Raw genomic sequence first — 21,014 nt, forward strand, 5'->3', positions numbered from 1 at the left:
AGATGACTTGCATTGAGTCAGAGATTTATAACAGACTGTTACTTGTTCTGCATGTGGCTGGGATTAGTAACAGAGTAGACAATCAATCTGAAGAATGACATAATGGATGCAAAGTGAACTAAGATATACAAGGTAAAATAATTTTAATTATTTCATATAATTATTTTATATGATGACCACTATGATATGAGCCATAGCCTCTTATGGGACTTCTGAATCAAGCTCAATCAAGTTGTTTTTTGTTTAATTTTTGTTTTCTTTTAAATAAAAGTTTCTCATAGCCCAATGTCTGTCTTTATGACTAAGAGTTAGTTTATAGCCTACCGACACAAAATGTAAGTAGCTGATCTTCCCACAATAATAGCTATTTTTAGCTCTGTAAATCTCAGTAAGGCAGGAAGTAAAAGTGTGTAGGAATGGAGACACTAAATTTTGTTAACGTGTGGTTTTTTTGTGAACTGCATATTTTCAAGGTACAGTTTCTTATAAATTATTTTTTAATTTGCCTTGGTGACCACTTTAATTTGACTCACCATGAGCCCTACAAAGCATGCCTCTAATCATCCTGGGACAGAAGCATTAATAGGCCAAGGAGAAATGATGCAGCCCTCCTGAAGGGAAACCACGGCAACACTGATGTAAATTTACACTGATGTACGTCTACATATACTTCAGAGTTTATTTCTTTTATTTTGGGGGCTTATTATTGACTGGAACAATGTGTCAAGTATCAGAAAGCTGCAATCTAAGATGCTGGCAGGCGGTAACAATGCAAAACTCTGCTTTTCATGACCAGTGTCTTTGTGACACTTTGTGACAATTTCAACAAACCAGTTGGTCTACATGGAGCCTTTTAATTTGAACATTTCAGCGCTCAGCCTCATTTAACAACAACAAAAAAAGACCTGCATTGTTTAATACATCTGAAAAGGAGGGGGGGGGGGGGGGGGGGGGGGGGGGGGGGAGGAAAAAAGAAATAATACAAAACTAGCCACCTCTTTGTTGAGTTCATCTTGTGCAAAGTTGTTTGAACTTTTGACCGTTCCAATAAACACAACAAAAAAGCAGACAAAAACTCAGGTTATATTGTGCATTCTCCATTAGTGTGTGTGGGTGGGTGTGTGTGTGGGTGGGTGTGTGTGCACGCATGTGGAACCAAATGGAACCAAACATTCACTAGCAATGGGTATTGTATATCCATGCAGCCACTGACCAATAGGAAACCTGTCTTAATTGAAGGGCCTAACAGAGTGTCAGCCTAAAAGCTGTTACACTGCTTACCCACTTGCTCGGTTGCATAGTCTATAAAATACCGACAGCTGCAAGTGCTACCCCTCAACCTCCTTGTAGATACACCTAGTGTCATGGTCCTGGGTCGTGCGACCCAGTGTTTTGAGTGTGTTTTTAGTCTATTTTCATGTTTATTGTTTGTTTAGGTTCATTAAGTTATTCTAGCTCATTTGTAATTATATTACCCTTGTGTTAAGTCTCCCTTGCCCTTCATGTGTTTATGTCTGTGTGTCTTATGTAGCCAAGTTCATGTTGTCGTTTCTGTCATCTTCCCTTGTACTCAGTCTCCCTGGTTCGTGCGTCTACCTGTCATGAGTCATGTCTGCGTGGTTATGTTTAGTTCATGTCATGTCTAATCTCCATGTTTCCTGTTTTACTTTGAAAGTCTGTATTCAATGTCAGTGTATTTAGTTTCACTTCTGTCCTGTCTTAGGTTCATGTGTGTCAGCTCAAATTCAAATTCAAATTCAAATTTTATTTGTCACGTACACAGTCATACACAGTACGATATGTAGTGAAATGCTTGGACAACTGCTCGTGACCTAAAGAAAACAAAAAAGGAAAAGGCTATGAATAAGATAGGAAATAAATATTAAAAATTAAAAAGGGTAAATTTAACTAGGAAGGAATAAAATATAAATTAAGGTTAAAAATGAAATAACTGTACAACACAAATTAGAATGAAGGGTAAATTTAACTGGGAAAGAATAAGATAAAATATACAAATTAAAGTTGAAAATAAAATAATTGTACAACAAAATACACAATATAGAACTATATAAGAATGTATGAGAAATATAAATAAATATATACACAATAACAGCAGCTGTACAAGTATTAACTGGAAATGAAGAATATAGTGACCAGTGTTGCGCAATCCACATTATGTCCTGTGCAGTGCAAATATGCTTAAAGTGATTTAAGTGATGAAGTGAAAACAATGTCCAGAATGTCCAGTGTGTGTGTAAGAACTGTATGTGTGGGTCAGTACTGTGTGGTGGTGTGATTGAGAGACTGTATCGCCTGCGGGAAGAAGCTCCTCCTCAGTCTCTCTGTGTTGGTCTTCAGCGAGCGGAATCGCTTTCCTGACCTCAGCAGAGAGAACAGTCTGTTGTTGGGATGGCTGAGGTCCTTCACGATCTTCCTGGCCTTGGTCCAGCACCGCCTGCTGTAGATTGAGTGCAGGTCAGGGAGCTTGGAGCGGATGGTGCGCTCAGCTGACCGCACAACCCTCTGAAGAGCTCGTCTGTCCTGCATGGTGCTGTTCCCGAACCAGGTTAAGATGTTTCCCATCAGGATGCTCTCTATGGTGCACGAGTAAAAGTTCCTGAGCACCTTGGAGGGCAGTTGGAAGTCTCTCAAGCGTCTGAGGTGGTAGAGACGCTGACGGGCCTTTTTCACCACGGTGTTGATGTGACAGGACCATGACAGGTCCTGCGTGATGTGAACTCCGAGGTATTTGAAGCTGTCCACTCTCTCCACTGGGCACTCGTTGATGACGGGGGTCTGGTAGTTCCTCTCCTGCTTAGTGCTGAAGTCCACTATCAGCTCCTTTGTCTTACTGACGTTTAGAAGGAGGTTGTTCCTCTGGCACCAGTTCTCCAGATTCCTAATCTCCTTCAGGTAGGCCGTCTCGTTGTTATCAGAGATCAGGCCCACCACGACGGTGTCGTCAGCAAACTTGATGATGGTGGTGGAGCTGGTAGTGGCCACACAGTCATATGTGTACAAAGAGTACAGCAGGGGGCTCAGAACACACCCCTGGGGGGCTCCAGTGCTGAGAGTGGTGGAGGCTGAGACATGTCCGCCCATCCTTACTGCCTGTGGTCTGCCAGTTAGGAAGTTGGAGATCCACTGACACATAGATGAGCTGAGTCCCAGATGCTCCAGCTTGGTGGTGAGTGTGGAGGGAATTATGGTGTTAAATGCAGAGCTGTAGTCTATGAAGAGCATTTTAACATAATTCCCCTTCTAGTGTCCAAGTGAGTGAGTGATGTGTGGAGGAGATGAGAGATGGCATCGTCTGTGGAACGATTTGGACGGTAAGCGAACTGTAGTGGGTCCAGTGTGTCTGGTAGTGAAGAAATGATGAAGTCTCTGACCAGGCGTTCAAAGCACTTCATCACTACTAAGGTGAGGGCTACAGGGCGATAGTCATTGAGAGAAGCAGGGTGGGGTTTCTTCGGGACAGGAACAATGATGGACTCTTTGAAGCATGTGGGGATCACCGACTGAGATAAAGAGATGTTGAATATCTCAGTGAACACAGGAGCTAGCTGGTATGCGCAGTCTCTTAGGATACGACCTGGGATGCAGTCTGGTCCTGCTGCTTTCCTGGTGTTCACTCTTTTGAAGGCTCTCCTTACTTCATGCTCGGAGATGAAGAGCACGTTTCCGGTGCTGGCAGTATCTTCCTCTCTGCAGCCGTTAGCGCCGCTAGCACTAGCATCGTTGGAGTCCTTAGCTGCAGCCTCGAAGCGAGCATAGAAAGTGTTCAGCTCGTCTGCCAGAGTCACGGCCGCGTTCGTCATACCGGTTGTTGGTGCTTTATAGTCCGTTATTGTCCTTAGTCCCCGCCACAGGCTCCTAGAGTCACTCTGTTGGAGTTGTGACTCTAGTTTCCTCCCGTAGCGCTGCTTCGCCTCTTTCACCGCCCTCCGCACGTTATATGACGCGGCTTTGTACGGGTCCATGTCCCCCGTCGTGAGTCCCGTGTTGTAGGCAGCGGTGCGGGATCTCAGAGCGTCGCGGATGGTTTTATCCACCCACGGCTTCTGGTTGGGAAACGTTGTGATAGTCTTTGTCTTCACGGTATCATCCGCTAGTTTCCCGAAGAATCCCACAACCGCTTCCGTAAACACGTTGACATCATCATCGGAGCTGTTTCTGAACATGCCCCAGTCTGCGTCATCGAGTGCGCCTGTAACGCGGCCACCGATTGATCCGTCCAGCGCGCGACCTTCCTCTGAACCGGAACTGTGCTCCCATGTGTGGCCACTTCCCCTGATCATCCCTCATGTGTATTTAGTCTCTGGCTGTATCCCAATTCAGGGTCTGCAGCCTTAAAGGCCGCATTTTAAGGCAGATTACGTCACCGCGACGCGACGAAGGCTGTCCCAATTTGAAGGCTGCTCAAAATGCGGCCCTCAAATGCGTCCTTAATTTCCCTGAATTTTAAGGACGTGGCGGTGTAGACTTCGTGGCCCAATATATCCCAGAATGCATAGTGTGGATAATTTTGCTGAAAAAAAACGGCGGATGAGGGGCGCCCGAAGAGTAAACTTTAAGTACTGAATATCATGTCACTTATTTATGTGCAAATGTTTAATAACGAAGAACATTAAAACATTACTGTTGGCCACATGTCGGCAAAGTTATGTGACATAAGTGATGTTTGTACTAACTTGGTTTTAAAGCCTTTACTTTAAAATATATGCCGTTCAATAGCTGAGCTTAATCTTACAGAGAATGATCAAAGCTCATGTAGAAAGAAACAAACAAATGAACAAAAGATTTTCTCCTTCATTTCTGTCAAACAAAGCTGTATGAAACGTTTCCAGCTGTTAGTATCATGGTTGCTAGGCAACCTGGGCAGCGCAACGGAGGCTAGACAGTCCCATTTCACAAGCCTCGCACTTCCGGCCTTAGCGGTCTTTAAGTACGCGGCCCTTGAGGATCGTTGAGGCTGCGTACTTTAAGGCTGCAGACCCTGAATTGGGATACAGCCTATGTGTTTCATGCAGTCTGTGTTGCGTCGTCTCTGTTCCCACCTCCATGTTTTCACGGTCAGTCTTTGCAGTTATCACCATAGTCTCTGAGTCTTCTTAGTTTGTCACAGTACTAGTTTTCCCAGTTTAGTTATAGTCTAGTTTAGTCACGCTATTCCTGCTGTGTTTGTACACTTTGTCTTCAGCCATAACAAAGGCTCACTTTCTGTTAAAGTTCACTCCCGTCTACTCACTTGTGTACGCACCTGGGTCCATCACACACACCACCACGCGGCCTGTCTCGGCAGACCGTGACACCTAGGGTTTAAGTTTGAAAATCCTAGGTGACCATTTTCGCAAAATATTGTGTTTACAAGATTTTCAGAAAACTTGACCTCTAACTTTGATGTTGACCTTGACGTCACTGATATTCAAGTCCATGATTTTTGCTATATTCACCTATGGTATGAATGTGAAATGTTGTCCTATGTTGGCTCTTTCCTGAGTTATTGTGTTCACAAACTTAAGTGTATGAGGTGCCGTAAGGGACATTATCATGGAGATAAGTATGTAGAACAGTGAGGTTGTTGTTTTAAAAAAAAAAAAAAAAAATTCCATTTATCCAACGCAAAAGGATTGATATTCTAAGTAGCCAGTAATCAACATAACACACAAACACCGTGCAGGGAGGAGTGGATGTATTGCATGCATACAGACTACCAAAGCACCACACCCCCCTCTTGCCCCTGCCTGTCTTTTAATTCTGGCTGTATTGTCTCTCTGTCTTGTTCTGTGTAAAAGGCACTCTATTTCTCAGGCACTGTTGGTGCTCTCTGTAATTTTTCAGTCTGTTTGACAACAAATGGGTTACACCCTCATCTGATGTAGCTCTCTAATGTACCCTTCAGCTCTTCTTTCTTTTTCCCTGTCATTTCCACATCCCTCTAGTCCACTCATTTGCTATCTCTTGATTTTGAAACACTTTTATTCATGCCCAAAATAGCTTCTTCAGTTGAAGTTGATGGTATTGTTTGTGTGTAGAAATAATTTATTTTTTAAAAACCTAATTCATCTGTGCTAATGCATGGTATTGCACACATGACAGGGAGCAGTTTTGTACTTTTGCATTATATAATTGAATGAAAGTTATGTACATACATACAGTTTTTACTTTTCTTTATTTTTGTCCCAACTAAGTCCTTATTCAGTCTGTTTATCAGTTCAAATAATTACTTATTTTTGTCTTCCTTCTGCTCCTCTTTCTCCTCCATGCCCTGCCTACTCACTCCCACTCTGCCTGTGGTCAGCTAATTTGAAACAAACATACCTGCCTGACTATTCATACTTACAGCCAGTTTAAAGTCACCAACTAGCAAAACACCTTTAGATTGTGACAGTTAGGCAGACTATGCAGGCACAGGGTGAACATACAAACTCCATACTTGCAGGCGATTGAAACCCAAAGCATTCTTGCTTTGATGCAACATTACTAACCATTGTTTTACAGTGTCACCCTGCAGTTATACTTTCCATATCCATGAGTTCATGAAGGTCCACTTGAGTATGACTGATGTAAAATTCATCACCATAAGGCTAACATGAAGCTTCGTGTGACTGTGTTCCTGCCATTTTTTTAATGACCATGCTGACTATGCATGCCTACGACAGGCTACAAAATATACTTAAAAAAAGTTTTATAACAATGACAATGTGTGCAATGAGTATACTTTTGCTCTTAAAAGGTTATAGTGATAATGGTGCCCTTTACTTAATAACATTTCAAAGTGTTCCTAAAATCCTGCCATCCACTATTCTTTAACAGCAGTAACTCCACTCACATAGTTTGCAACAACATGCAATGTGTGCTTTTACTCTATTATTTTTGCTTTGTCTTGAATTTTGGACCGACTTATCTGACATAGGAGCAGGACTAGGCTTGGCTATATTTGACTACAAATGATGCTCGTCTTTTTTTCTTTACACTTTTGAACCACACCTTAACCTTCCTCTCTTGTTCTCTCCATCCCCTGATGGTAAATGGCAGTGAATGAGAAGATGATTCAGAAAGGATCAGTATCATCTTATCCTTTCTGTTTCTTCCCACCCCTTTTCATGTTACCTTTTCTCACCTCTTTTTCTAATCTCCCACATTCACCAGACCGTGTAATTCCTTCAAAATGATGAGCGAGCAAGACCAGGTACACTATATTGAAAGGATTTGTCAACTGACGAATGGTACAGTGAAGCAGATGAAATTGTAGTGTGTCTCACTATGGAGCCAAAAAAAAAAAAAAAAAAGCAAAAGCTGCTGCCTCAAAATGTGACAGAAACATAGTTTTGCTTTAACAAACCTATGCACAGAGGTTCATACATAGACTATACCCAAAATCCATGTACTCATGAATTACAAGAAGCATGCACATACCAAACACTTACACACATGCTGTGATATGGCAAACTCTGTCAAAAAAGGCAAGCTAAGTATAGAATTGTGTCTTTTAAATAGATTTTTTTTTTTTAACTTAAAGTTAAAGAAGAATGAGGGATTCCTCGCGAACATTTTCTTCCTGTGGGTTTGAGTTGTTTAAAGTACTTTTTTTGTCAGTGTTTTTCTTATGTGTTTGACTTTGACCAACTCCTTTTTTCACCTTTATTGGCTGATTCAGCTGAACAGGAAGTTGTTTCCTGACAAGGAAACTGACGGAAAAATTGGTACATTTCAAACCACTACAAGCAACCTGCTAGTACAGCGGTCCCCACCCTTTTTTTGCGCCACAGACCATTTAAGGCCAACAATATTTTCACGGACCGGCCTTTAAGGTGTCGCGGATAAATACAATAAAATAAAACGTGTACCGGTACCCCCCAAAAAGAGAATATTTAATCATAACACATGGGAAAAGACCCAGGGAAACAGAGTTAACAATATAAAAGATATAAAAATAACGATTAAAAAAGCGATAAACACCCTGAAAACCATAAATTTCAAACCCAAGCCTCAACACTTGCGGTACCAAACGACTCACAGAGCGGTACTAGTCCAGGGCCCGGGGGTTGGGGACCGCTGTGCTAGTAGCCTAAGTGAAGCAACCGCATTACTTAACAATATATTAGCTTCCTTGAACGTGAAACGCGGAATTCGGAAGGATGTCCTATTTCCCCTAAGCTTTTTATATTGGCACCTCAACTGTTGCCAATATACAAAAACTCAACACTATGAAAAAATAATTCTAACAACATACAAGGAGTATCAATTTTTAATGAAAACTTCAAAATAAGTCAATTCGCAGATGATACATCTATTTTTTTTGAAAGATAAATCAGTGGTAGAAAAAACTCAATTTTCTCTAAAGCTTCTGGTTTATCTCTTAATACCAAAAAATGTGAACAACTCCCGATTCATACAAGCTCTGACTTCTCAATAGCTTCGGTTAGAGTTTAATGTAAAGTTAAATATTTAGGGCTGATAATATCTAAATGCCTAATTAGAAGAGATTGTAATATTTCTAACCGTATCATGGAGATGAAGAAATCACTTAGCCACTGGTTAACCAGAGACCTCACTATTTTGGCAGAAACATCGTATCTAAAGCTGAAGGCATCTCCAAATTGATTTATCCTTGTCACTCTCTATATATCTCCTCTAAAAACATTAATAAGGCTAACACAGTTATTTTCCAATTTTTGTGGAGGAATAAAACCTATTACATTGAAAGATCTCAGCTTGTTAAGGAATACAATAAAGGTGGCATCAAAGCGCCAGAATTTGAATCTATGGTTGGCACCCTCAGAATTAAATGGTTAAAATCTTGTCTGTCACAGAGCAACTCTGTGTTTCCACATCCCACAACCCTTGTTTAGTAAAATAGGAGGATTAGACTTTATTTTGAAATGTGATTTTGAGGTAAATAAAATCCCGATCAACATATCGAACTTTCCCAAAGAGACTTTGCAATGATATTGCACGAGTAAAACGATATTTACCCACAACTTCTCTCCTCATAATTCAACCTTATGGAATAATAGGGTAATAAAATGTAATCGAAAATCAATTTTCAAGAGCGACTGGTTTAACAAGAAGATTATATTCATAACAGATTTGTTGCATGAGAACGATGTCATTCTAAGTTACACAGACTTTTCAGAAGAATATTGTCTAAACTGTTCTCAAAGAGAATATAACTAATTTTGTAAACTGATCCCACTGCCTCTGCTTCATTTGATTAAAAACTTTATGATATACAATAACTTCTCATCAGTGCTTCCTAATTTATTGCTAGGACAATGTCAGCTGTTTGAAAAAATGCAATAATAAATGTATTAGTAGTTTCTTCAAATACAAAATATTTCATAGCTATGACAGAATGGTTACATAACATGGTTCTAATTTAGTTATTTCAGATACACTCGATAAAGCAAACTCGAAATGTATGAAATGGCCTATTCTACCTAAAGTTAAAGAAACACACTTTAAAGTCATAAACAAAATTAATCCTGTGGCAGAATTTCTAAAAAAGAGATTTGGCTTTGAGGTGGATCCGTGTTCTTTTTGCACTGATGAAAATGAAACCCTAGAACATCTTTTTTTTCTATGCCCTATCACACAATGCTTTTGGTGTGACTTAAAAATGGATTTCCCTAAAAATTAATGATGTGCCACCATTTGAATTACATCATATAATTTTTTTTATATGGATCATCTAGCATTGGGTGTCTCAGACATTCTTAACATCATCATACTTTTGAGTAAATATCACATCCATTGTGCTATATGGAGGAACACTAAGCCTTCTCTCCCTGGTTTTATTAACGATTTTAAGATATTTTCTTCTTCGCTAAAAAAGACAAAAAGCAAATATGCCAAAAAAAATTAACCAGGATATTGCCCGTCTCCTGCTATTCTAAATTTTGACTTATGCTGAAGCTAATATATTGTTAAGTAATGCAGCTGCTTCACTTAGGCTACTAGCAGGTTGCGGAGTAGACATCTGTGTAGTGGTTTGTTTGAAATCTACCACTTTTTCCTTCAGTTTCCTTGTCAGGAAACAACTTCCTGTTCAACTGAAATGCCTTGGTTTTCAGTGGAGTGTGTGAGAGGGTTTCAGTGTGAGAGTGTTTCAGTAGTGTGTATGAGAGATAAAATTTCAATAGTGTGTGTGAGAGCGTTTCAGTAATAATGTCCCTTACAGCACCTCATACACACACGCACTCGGCTTGCAGACACAAACATAATTTCTCAGATTCCTCCCTTTCTTCTATATGGCCATTTCACTTTCATTGTTCTGATCCTACTCTCCTCCAAGTTCATAGTTTTTTTCCATTTTCCTTCCATATTTTTATTTTAATTTCACACTTCAGTGGAGAAACCTAAATGATGACCTGCAAAGCTATATCTGGAAATACTGTGTGAGTAAGTATTTGCACACATATTGATAATAAGTGGCAATTCTCTAAAACACAGCAACTATATGAAAGAAAGGATGGTTGAGTCAAATTCCTTGTTTATGTGCACAAACTTTGTCAAATATAGATTACTCTAATTCCGGCTGATAGCTAGGTTAAACAAAAAGACCTGAAAGGAAGACAACATGAAAGGAAGAAAGCGCAGAAAAATGGGGGCGATCGTGGCGAGTTGGCAGTTTGTCTTTAATCGAAAGGTTGCCGGTTCGAGCCCCGGCTCGCACAGTCTCTGTCTTTGTGTCCTTGGGCAAGACACTTCACCCGTTGTCTACTGGTGGTGGTCAGAGGGCCCGGTGGCGGCAGTGTCCAGCAGCCTTGCCTCTGTCAGTGCGCCCCAGGGTGGCTGTAGTTACAATGTAGCTTACCATCACCAGTGTGTGAATGTGTGCGTGAATGGGTGGATGACTGAACATGTAAGGTGCTTTGAGGTCCTTAGGGACTAGTAAAGCGCTATATAAATACAGGCCATTTACCAATGAGAGAAAACAAGCAAGAAAGAATTACGGTAAAGAAAAAGTCTTTTGGCCAACACCTCTCTCTTTCCCACTCTGCTTGGCCCAAGATGACTCTGAGATGCCTCTAGGGTGATATTAACACAAAATGACTCTTCCCAGCTGTCCAGTAACATACGCACACACACACACACACACACACACACACGCACGCACGCACGCACGCACGCACGCACGCACGCACGCACGCACATTGTCCCATGTCTGACCCGTTAGCAGGTGGTAATGGCACAGAGTCTATTTTACTTGAGGCCAATAACCTTACAGATGTTTTTATCACTAATATATTTTCACTTACAACCTGGTAAAAAAGATTAAACTTATACCTTAAAATACAGCTTTTAAGGTAAAAACATAGCTAAGTTCGATCGATTGAAGGACAGAAGACAGTACAAAGCCAAATAGAAACAAAACAACTAAAATTAAACCATATATATACACATTTATATGCACTGGCAGGGCAGAAAGAAATGTAACTCATACCACTTGTCCATTCTGTGGATTTTTGTGGGCATAAGGAGGACCTCTGATGTGATTCCACATCTGACCAGATGTCATTGCAAACACCACACACTAGAGAGAGATAAAATAACAGATGAGAGAGTCAAGCATAGATAAGTAACTTTTCCATTACATAAAACATGACATATTTTTGTTAAAATGGGGAGAAAACTACACCCCTAATCTCATTTCACACAACGTCCCTGACATGTAAAAGTAGATAAATATGGAAAAACAAATATTTCACTCCAACCTAATGTTGGTGTATATGTATCATACCAGTGCAGCCATGGCCCATCCAGTCTTGTTGTATATAAATTCCAAGTTGTTCCTCCTCAAATACAGCAATCCTCCAACTAGAGATACTAAGAGCGCCAAAGCAATAGTTCCTGAATAATTAGGAGGACGGAAGACCCGAATCTGAAAAGCCAGAAAGAAAGTGAGATGAAAGTGAATAACATGGTAACATGTTGCAGTTGCTGTATGACTTTAATTTTGTAGTAGTCTGTATGTAAAATTATATTCTATATCTGATGTAAAGCAAAAATTTCCTATGATTTCTTACACATTCAAGATAAAACTCAGTGAGTGGATGAAAGTAACATTATGTATTCAGTGTTTTTTATATTTGAAATTTTTGAGGGTTTTTTATTGAAGGAGAAGCAAATATAAAGCTGATTTAAAATGTCAAATCATTTTCTGAACTAATACTAATGTGAGCAGAAAAGGGTCCTTGAAACTGTCAAATAATTCCATAATTTCAAATAATTTACTTCCAGTACTAAAATATGAATTTTACATATAAATTAAAAACTCCTTGCAGTTAATTTCTGTGACAGAGACATAAAAAGAAATTTAAGAGAGCCACAACACAGCAAGCACAATTACTCCATCTAGAACAAAGACCATGAATCTGTTTCTGACAGAATACTCTTCCTCCACATAATCACACACTACTTTGTGAATTAAAACTACATTATTAATTATATAAAATAATAATAATAATAACTTGTGACATTATACTGGGGTACATACTCAGTTCCATTAAACTCAGTAATATTTGAGGATGTGATCAACCAAGGCCAATAAAATTAGTCTATGAAATTCTCTGCAATATGTTTTTTTTCTTCTATTTTCAGTGTCTTTCTTCTTGAGGATATTTCAGTGCGACTATAATACCAAACATTGTTATTCCAACAGATCAAGATGTTCTAAAAGATAAATGTGTAACTGGTGACAATTTTATTTGAGGTGATTGGTGTTGTGATTTGGTGTTATATAAATACAATTGAACTGGCTTGAAATTATTATATTGCAAATGAGAATGTGTTGACACTCTACAGCTATTAAAAGTTTGCCCTACAAATTTGCCATGTACCAGGCTGCAAATGCTTGACTATGTATGCATAAAGAGGAAAAAACATTTTTTTCCTGTTTATTTTAACATGGTTCTACTACACCCACACTAGAATCTTGATGAAAGGTTGAAGGAAAAAGCAAGAATAACTTATTGTTGTATTCCATCCATTCAACTTTCATTTCCAGAATACAGTGCACACATGACACTAAATGTCAAAGTCAAAGGACACTGATGTATGAATTATTAAAGCAAAAAAAATGTAGCTAGGTCAAGGGATGAATCAGTCTCGTGTCTACACATAAACAGCTTTGTTACTAGCAGTCGTCACAAAAATACATAATTTGTTTCCATTTATTTAGTTGAATCTAAGAAAAACGTAAAAGTTAAAGTATGGCAGGCATACAATTTTTGCAACAAAAAGGTGATTCCCAAAGCTATTAACTATAAGCTTGGCATATCTCAGCATGGTGTGCAGTATGTGCTTAAAACATAAAAAACAAAGCAAAACAAACAAAAAAACCCAACAGCTGATGAGCAGAATCTGAAATTCCTGCCCTTACAAGGAGAGGGAATGCAAACAGCAAAGACACAGGACTTAAGAAATGCATCTGACCTTTGAAGTTTGCTAAACAGGAAATAACCTGAATCGAAAGGTGGCCAACAAGAAGCCTTTCTTAAGTAAGGAAGGGGAAAAGGGAGACTGAGGTATGTCAAATTACACAAGAAATAAATTGAAAAAAAATATTGACAATAGGCCAAGGCCTTATGGAGCGATGACTCCAAATATGAAAGTATTGGTTCATTGTCATCAACATGTGTAGAGGAGATCATCAGGCCAGAGGTACAACAGTGAGTGTCTACAGTCACTATAGACAAAACACTGTGGATAATCTGTCATGGTTTGCATCAAACTGAATTTCACTCAGTTGTGATGGTGACCTTGTCAAAATCGATTTAATTACGAACACAGAAAAGAACCATTAGAGTTTGATCCACCGTGTAGATGCATCTGGAAAAGTATCAACTATATTTTTGGTATGTTATAGCAACTGCCTTATTTTTCAGCATGACAATGAGCCAAACATACTGCCAACAAATTTTATTTTATTGGCAGTTAAAGAAAATCATCACCATGACGGAGAATGGAACAAAAAGAAGCCAACAAACAAAAAAGTGCCTTCGAATGTCCTTTAAGAAGTCTGGACGTATTTATAAAGTAGTATTTATAAATGGAGAAGGCTGGAAGTATTTATAAAGAGTCCTTTAAGAAATTACAAAGAAGCTTTCCTAAGAGTCCAGGTTGTGTTTAAGAATAGAGATAGTCATACAAAATAATGACTTTCAAGCTCATTAGAACTGCATATGCAATTTTTTCCTTACATAGTTCACCTCTATCTATATGTTACAATCAAACTCTTATTCCCCATTTTCCTAACAAAATATAAAGAAATGAAAGGAGATTGAAGACTTTTGCACATTACTGTAGGCTTCTAGAATATCCATCTGCTAGTCAAGGAAACTGCCAAGGAAAAATTATAAGTAACTTGTGCAAGCAGGTTACAAGCATATTTTTTGCTGGAATTGAAAACTGAAGGTTGAATTGAAAACCAAAGAGAGAGAGAGAGAGAGAAAAAACAACCTGGGTCAAAAACACCTCAGCATTACACAGTAATAGCCAATTTGAAGGAAAGCATTGTCGGGGATGCATCCACTGAAGACAAAACACTTAGTCACATAGAAAAGTGTTGTATGAATTTATGAGTGAATGAGACTTGTAGCAGAAAGTGTTTTGAGTATATAAATACCAGTCCATTTATCGAAAAGGTCAATAAACTGCAATACACGGGATTTCAACAGTTCTAACCATATCTACAAAAACTATTGTGGGTGTATCTACACAGGTTTCTTCATCATTTCTCACAAACACATGAATGTTTCTGCAACTGCACAAAACTGAATAAATGTTTTGATTATAAAGTACCTGAACATCTGTGCGGTCCGCAATCCACTTGGCAAGCTGTTCTGAGGCAAAGCCAATCCTTTGCAGATCAAATGTATCAGCCCTTTTTGGCTTTCCCTTTGCTGGGAAATGCATAAAGGTTGGGGCGCTGTTCATGTTCAACTAAGAGAAAGAGAACACACAATGAAGAAGATATTAAGTTAATGAATCATTAAATACACAAGGGCAAAATATTATCCTAAATCATAACATATTAGCAGACTGGTGGCATAGGCTTGAATTTGTTTTCATTGCTGGCATTTCCTCCAAATACTTCTATCATGTGGGATGATGTAGCATTTTTCACTTCCTCAGCTTTATTTTGTTATGAAGTTCGGCAAATAAAAATGCATATGTTGTCATTTAAATGTGGACACAGTAGTATTTCCAGCACAAACAGTTTCATGAATGAGTCATCATTAAGGTGACACAAACAACAAAACATTAGCCAAAACTTTCAGTGAAGATATCCTTACTGCCAGAGAGCATCAGAGAGCAAAGCTGCACTCACTCTGCTTTTGTATCAGTACCATTTCACAGGAGCCAAATTCTAAAGTGCTGCTGTCAGGTAAATACTGCATTTAAACTTCAACTTTTTGTTGAAGTTTCAAATCCTGTCTAGACTTTGCACCCAAGACATTTGAGACTGTTGTTAAAATTTATGAGAACTGTCAAGGAAAAAGTTAGTTATGTTTTATTATGTGAAACCTTTCAACTGCCAAAATGATCAAACAAATTTGACTCTCTTTACAGTTATGCTATGTAACTTCAAGGACTTTAACCCTTTAAGACCTACCATAGAACCAAGTCCGCCAGAGCTTATATTATATTTTTACATGGTGTGGTGCCATTTTTGGGAGCATTTCAAGTTGCTATACATCAATACAACAATTATAGCCCAGATTTTAATAATTTATTATTCATTAAGTGCATAGTAATTACATAAATTGCAAAAAAGTGCAATAAACTACAAAAAAATTGAAAATCGTTTTGGCTTTTTTAACATATATTTCTAGTTAGAGAAATTTAAGAGGCTTATCCCTAAAAACTGTTAATACAAAAAAGTTGCACAAACTAGTTTCCCACCACAGGAAATTTATTTTGAGTGTCTTCATAGTTTTATTTTTGAAATACACCAATTTTTATATACTGCAGGAAAAACGAAAATAAATATTATACTGCAAATTTGCAAAAAAGCAGCATATGCATCAAAATAAACTATTTCCAGCAGTGCAATATGAGTCCTAAGCATCCCAGAAACGACACAGAAAGTCATAAAGTCAAAGATAACTTTTAAAAACACCAGTATAGGCCCTGAGGCCCTGATGGTTAAAAAAAAAAAAAAAACTACATTTCCGCGAAAATGACGTCACTTCCGGTTTCGGGCAGGTAATGGCGGACATGCAAAAGTTCGTGCTGACATCTATTCCAACGTAGGAAGTGTGATGAACAGCTGATCGGATCGGCAAAGCGTGTTTCTGGAATATTATGTTTTTGTTGCTGCAAGTGCTTTTTATGCAGTTTTTGCAAAGCTATATGTGGAAGGAAACTGTGACCTAGGACAAGCTGATGGCATAAGATGTAAGTACAACTCCTCCGGTTTCATATGCAAAAAAAATTATTGCGCTAACTCACGTGGTTGCAGAGCTACCGGGATTTAAAAATAGTTACGCAAAACAGAGCGTACCCGCTCAGACCGGCTTTAAAGGGTTAAGGAAAGTCCAAAAATCAGGTCAGGACCCTGCACCATGCTAAAACTCAATACTAAACAACAAAATACAAGACAGAGGACAAGAAGCAACCATTAAAACAATATAAGAGAAGGAAAAATATACCGAAATAGTAAGCAGAAAAGAACAAAAACAAAAGTAGTAAAAGCAAAAAAAATCTTAGCACTTAAAATGTTTTTTTCTGGATTATTGTTAATCTAAATCATGATAAAAGAAAAAAAAAAAAACTAAAAACAGGCTTTATATCAATATGCATCTATTGAAAGTTCTAAGAGTATCTTATAATAACAAAACAAAAAAAAAAACCCAAAAAACAAAAATGACAGCTATTTTTTTGACGCCTCTTTTCTGAGTTTTAAATATCTGGTAAAACAAAAACAAAGAAGGAACCAGTGGAGGAATAACAAGTACTAACAAACAATCTAGTTCTATCCTCAATCCAACAGATGCATGAACACACATCAAATTATCATTATTTTTAGTGCAACTTTAGGTAGTGAGTATGACAATCTAAAGACTGCAGTGGGTTTAAGCGAACCAGTTGAAAATGGTTACCTGCTGGAAAACATCAGCTCCCTCATCATAGTCCACTACCGTGAAGAATAGCTTGTTGGAGAAAGCAGATGAGTACCGCCATGAGTTTGCCAGGACCTGGTACTCCTCATTTGCCTGCCTACAAAATAAACAGGACAGACAGAAGAGATATATATTAATTTACTATTGTAAAATGCAACAGTATTACATTCACAAAACACAAGCATGTGCAAAAACATTTTCCATCAGTGCTATGCTCAAAAACAATCATTCTTTTGTGTACTTAAATTCCAAAACTTAAAGAGCCTAGTTAAAATTAGTATGTAGTATGAAACTGGGACAGAGCTTAAGAGTGATGTGGGAGTGAGGACTCCAGTGATTAGCCATCGTTTTCACTGCCCGATAGTCCTCTTAAAGCAGACACTCAGGTCACCATCTAACATCCATCTTACATTCTCTCCTTGCTCTCTTTTTCTAATGATGTCACACTAATGTTAATAAGAGAATGCTTGGAACAAGGAAAGACAGAGAAAGTGAAGACAAAAGACAAAAGGAGTGACATTAATGTATACATCTGTTAATTATACAGTATAAGTTTTATATAGTAGTTTATATAGTTTTATATAGTACGTATTATATAAGTTCCCTAGTTTGTTGTTAGATTAAAAACACATACAAACAAACATTTAGAATTTAGATATTTTGAATGAAAGGACTTTGTATTTATGGTGTGTATGAAACTGTAAATTGCAGAATCTGGTTTGGCAATGATTTATTGAGTTACTGTCATGCAATTTCAGCAAAGATAATTTTATACGAACGTCAAAAACAGAAACAATAATTTTTTGTGTTGCGTTACTTTCATACACTGAGTCCATTCACTCTGTCTGCCTGCTGTGTGGTACTGACATGGCTGACGAATAACTTATCTAATCAAGTGACTGATGACGTAGAAGAGTGGCTGATTAAAGAAACCAGCCAGGTCAAGATAGAGAAGGTCAGTGATGATTTCATCAGCTGGCTGGATGCCCCTTTGGACACAACGATATGGTCAGCTACCTGGTTTTTACTACATAGCAAAGAGGAGCTGGCTAGGTTTACCATACAAAATGAAGCAGTTACAGACTAAATTTGTATGTAATTTTTACTACATTTTCAGATTAAGCTTGTTATTTGTGTAAGCATTCACTATTTGAGTTCTCAAACTGAAAATTCCTAAAAATTGTAATAGCCACTATTTTTAATATAAATTAGTATGACTGAAAAAAAAAATACCATCAAAAACCATCATCACAACCAACCATCAGACAAGCAAGAAATAATTAAGTAATATGCAGCAGACTGCAGTATCACACGTAACACCACATTTTGGGTTCTCTGACAAGAAGCTTTCATAACCATGGACAGCTCTAGAGCTGTCTCAATTATGAACTCCAGTGCCATGATAAGAACTGTCCATGGTGCTGAAATACAATTTAACACTTGTCAGGGCGTTAAAGTTGTAGATTCACATAAGAACAAATTTTCATTAAAAATAGAATGAGAGAAATAATTACTTCAGCCACTGCTGAATTTTAATTTTTCTCACTTGCAAAGAAATGAACAGTGTCTAATTTTCATGGTAGTTTCATTCGGATGGAGAGAGATAATATCTACCTGCCCCCCAAAACAAAACAAAAAAGCAAAATATATGACATAAAAGTTATAAATAAATATTTTTTTTGTTATTGAGTGAAATAAGTATTTGATCCAACCCAACCAGAATTCTTAATCAAGGTTTTTAGACAAAACTGGTGTTTTTTTTCTATTGATTAAGCACTGCTTCCAGCCAAGAGTGATACCATATATGCCCTATAGCTGCAGAAAAGGCTAACATTGTTATCTTTTTACAAAAAAAAAAACAAAACCAGATAAACATAAGAGGTTTTTGGACAAAGTGTGTGTTCTCCATTCTTTAAGCACCGGCACGGTTTCAAAAGTACCGGTTTGGTACTGGTATCGGATAAAACCTAAACGATACCCATCCCTACTCATTATGCGTATAAAACATAGCTTTACACAGAATCAATTTCTTCCATTCCAACCTCTCCACCATCACGGACAAGACAAGAAAAAAAAAAACTGTTGAAGAACCTCAGATTAGATTAGAGAGACAGTAATCTTAGAGAGAGTAATCTAATTTGTTATACAGGTACTTGACCTTGCTGTGTTGTACCTCATTCTGCTGCAAATGTGATACAGGTTGGATTTTTTTTTAAGTAGTAATTACAATTTAAGATTGCAGTTGGAGTTTTGTCTGTTGTTGTTGTTGTTGTTATTTTTTTTAAATCTCCCTGTGCATTTAATGCTTCTAGTATATAAGTGGCTATGGGACTTGTTCTGTGGACAGTATTCATTTCCTTTTGGTAGTACAGAAGAAAAGAACATGAGTTTAAAGGACTTTTTCACTGTAGCCCACTGAGAAAACTCACAGGAGGGCATGACATCTTGGGCAATAGCGGGAAGGACAAAGGAATAGCTGTTACAGTAAGAGCTATGGCACATTGTGTCCTACAGTAGGTGTACTGCGCGTGTACGTGTATATACCTGCAGACAGAACATTGCCTTTGAGGCTGTAGGGCAGTGAACATGACGATGACAGAGTAGTTTCTGGGTGGGGCCTTGACAAAACGACGGAACTTGTCCCCATTCATCCGGATAACTGAACGCCGAGAAGACCACTCCATCATCTGGTCAACTTTCTCTGACAGCAGGTTCTGAACACCCAGAAAAAGAAAGAGGTGGAAATAATACATCCCATTAGGATTTTATAGGAAAAAGAAGAACAATGCAATCATAGTTAAGTAACAATTCAGGGAAATAAGACCGTAGTATGTATGATCCTGCTTCCTTACATTTTATCTTAAAAAACGGCAATGTTTCTTCCAGCCTTTTCTCCTCATGTGAAACATGTATACTCTGACTGAAAGTCCAAGGGTGACTCAGTGGTGGGTGGTAGAAGACTTAAATAAAAATAGGTTTGACTACTGGCCTATAAATATTAATAGGGTACAAACTAATTTCCCCCCGAAAATTAGGGCTGTCAGCGGTAATGCGGCGTTAACGTGGTCATCACAATTAACGCAATTTAAATTTTTTACGCGCTCAACCCATCTGGAGTGCAGAATGAACAAACTTCGGACAAACTGCCCGACAGGGGCATTTCAGGGATTTCGACTCCAGATGGGTTAATTGTTAATCGCGTTAGTCGTGATGACGGCGCATTGACGATGACAGCACTAAAAAAAAATATAAAGTTGCCAATGTGAGATTTCTTTGCCTTTAAACCAGATGAAAGAGGTAGAGAGGAAAGAGGCAAAGAGGTGTGCCGCTTGTGCAGACGTATAGTGCGAGCAAAGTACTCAAACACGACTAACTTGCATGAGCATGTACGTGTCCACCATCCGGCTGAGTATGCAGCTATCACCACCTTCTGCAGCTCCATCAACAAGCATTTGGGCGGACTCTGAGGAGGGTGCATTTGCTCGCAGATGAAAGAGGATGCTGTTAAAACAGCGCTATTATTATTATTATTTTTTTCTGTTGATGCTTCTATTAGCTCCATCGTTATTAGCAAACTTACTCATGGGCAAATAAATAAATAAATCATCCCTGTAAAAACAATTGACGATGGGCTCAGCCTATCGTCGATAGTCGATATATTCGTCCAGTTGCCCAAGCCTAGTTTACGATCATGCTTTCTAATTCTCACTGTCAGTTTTTAGAAGCCATCATATACACGCATCTCTGGTATTGGCAGAGGGACATTTAATTCAGGGTTGAAGCATGGCAGAGATCAGCGGCAAGCATTCTGTCATCACATATTACATATGTAGATTAACTTTTCATCTTACTGTCTCCATTACTCTCTCCCCAAATTTG

At 38.3% G+C, this 21,014-nt stretch overlaps 1 protein-coding gene across 1 annotated transcript in view; it reads right to left on the reverse strand.

The window, feature by feature from the left end:
- The window catches only part of tusc3 (tumor suppressor candidate 3), an 81,779-nt gene that overhangs the window by 26,784 nt on the left and 33,981 nt on the right, over positions 1-21,014 (reverse strand). Inside the window, exons 2-6 of the mRNA XM_085356628.1 lie at positions 19,680-19,849; positions 17,115-17,232; positions 14,812-14,952; positions 11,750-11,890; positions 11,453-11,542 (exon numbers count right to left, since the gene is read on the reverse strand). Of these exons, the coding sequence (XP_085212754.1) occupies positions 11,453-11,542; positions 11,750-11,890; positions 14,812-14,952; positions 17,115-17,232; positions 19,680-19,849 (660 nt within the window). The remainder of the gene's footprint in view (positions 1-11,452; positions 11,543-11,749; positions 11,891-14,811; positions 14,953-17,114; positions 17,233-19,679; positions 19,850-21,014) is intronic.

This window comes from Diplotaxodon limnothrissa, linkage group LG6, assembly GCF_057381915.1.
Source record: "Diplotaxodon limnothrissa isolate DT_005_m linkage group LG6, D_limnothrissa_male_GT1.1, whole genome shotgun sequence".
Classification (NCBI taxonomy): Eukaryota; Metazoa; Chordata; class Actinopteri; order Cichliformes; family Cichlidae; genus Diplotaxodon; species Diplotaxodon limnothrissa.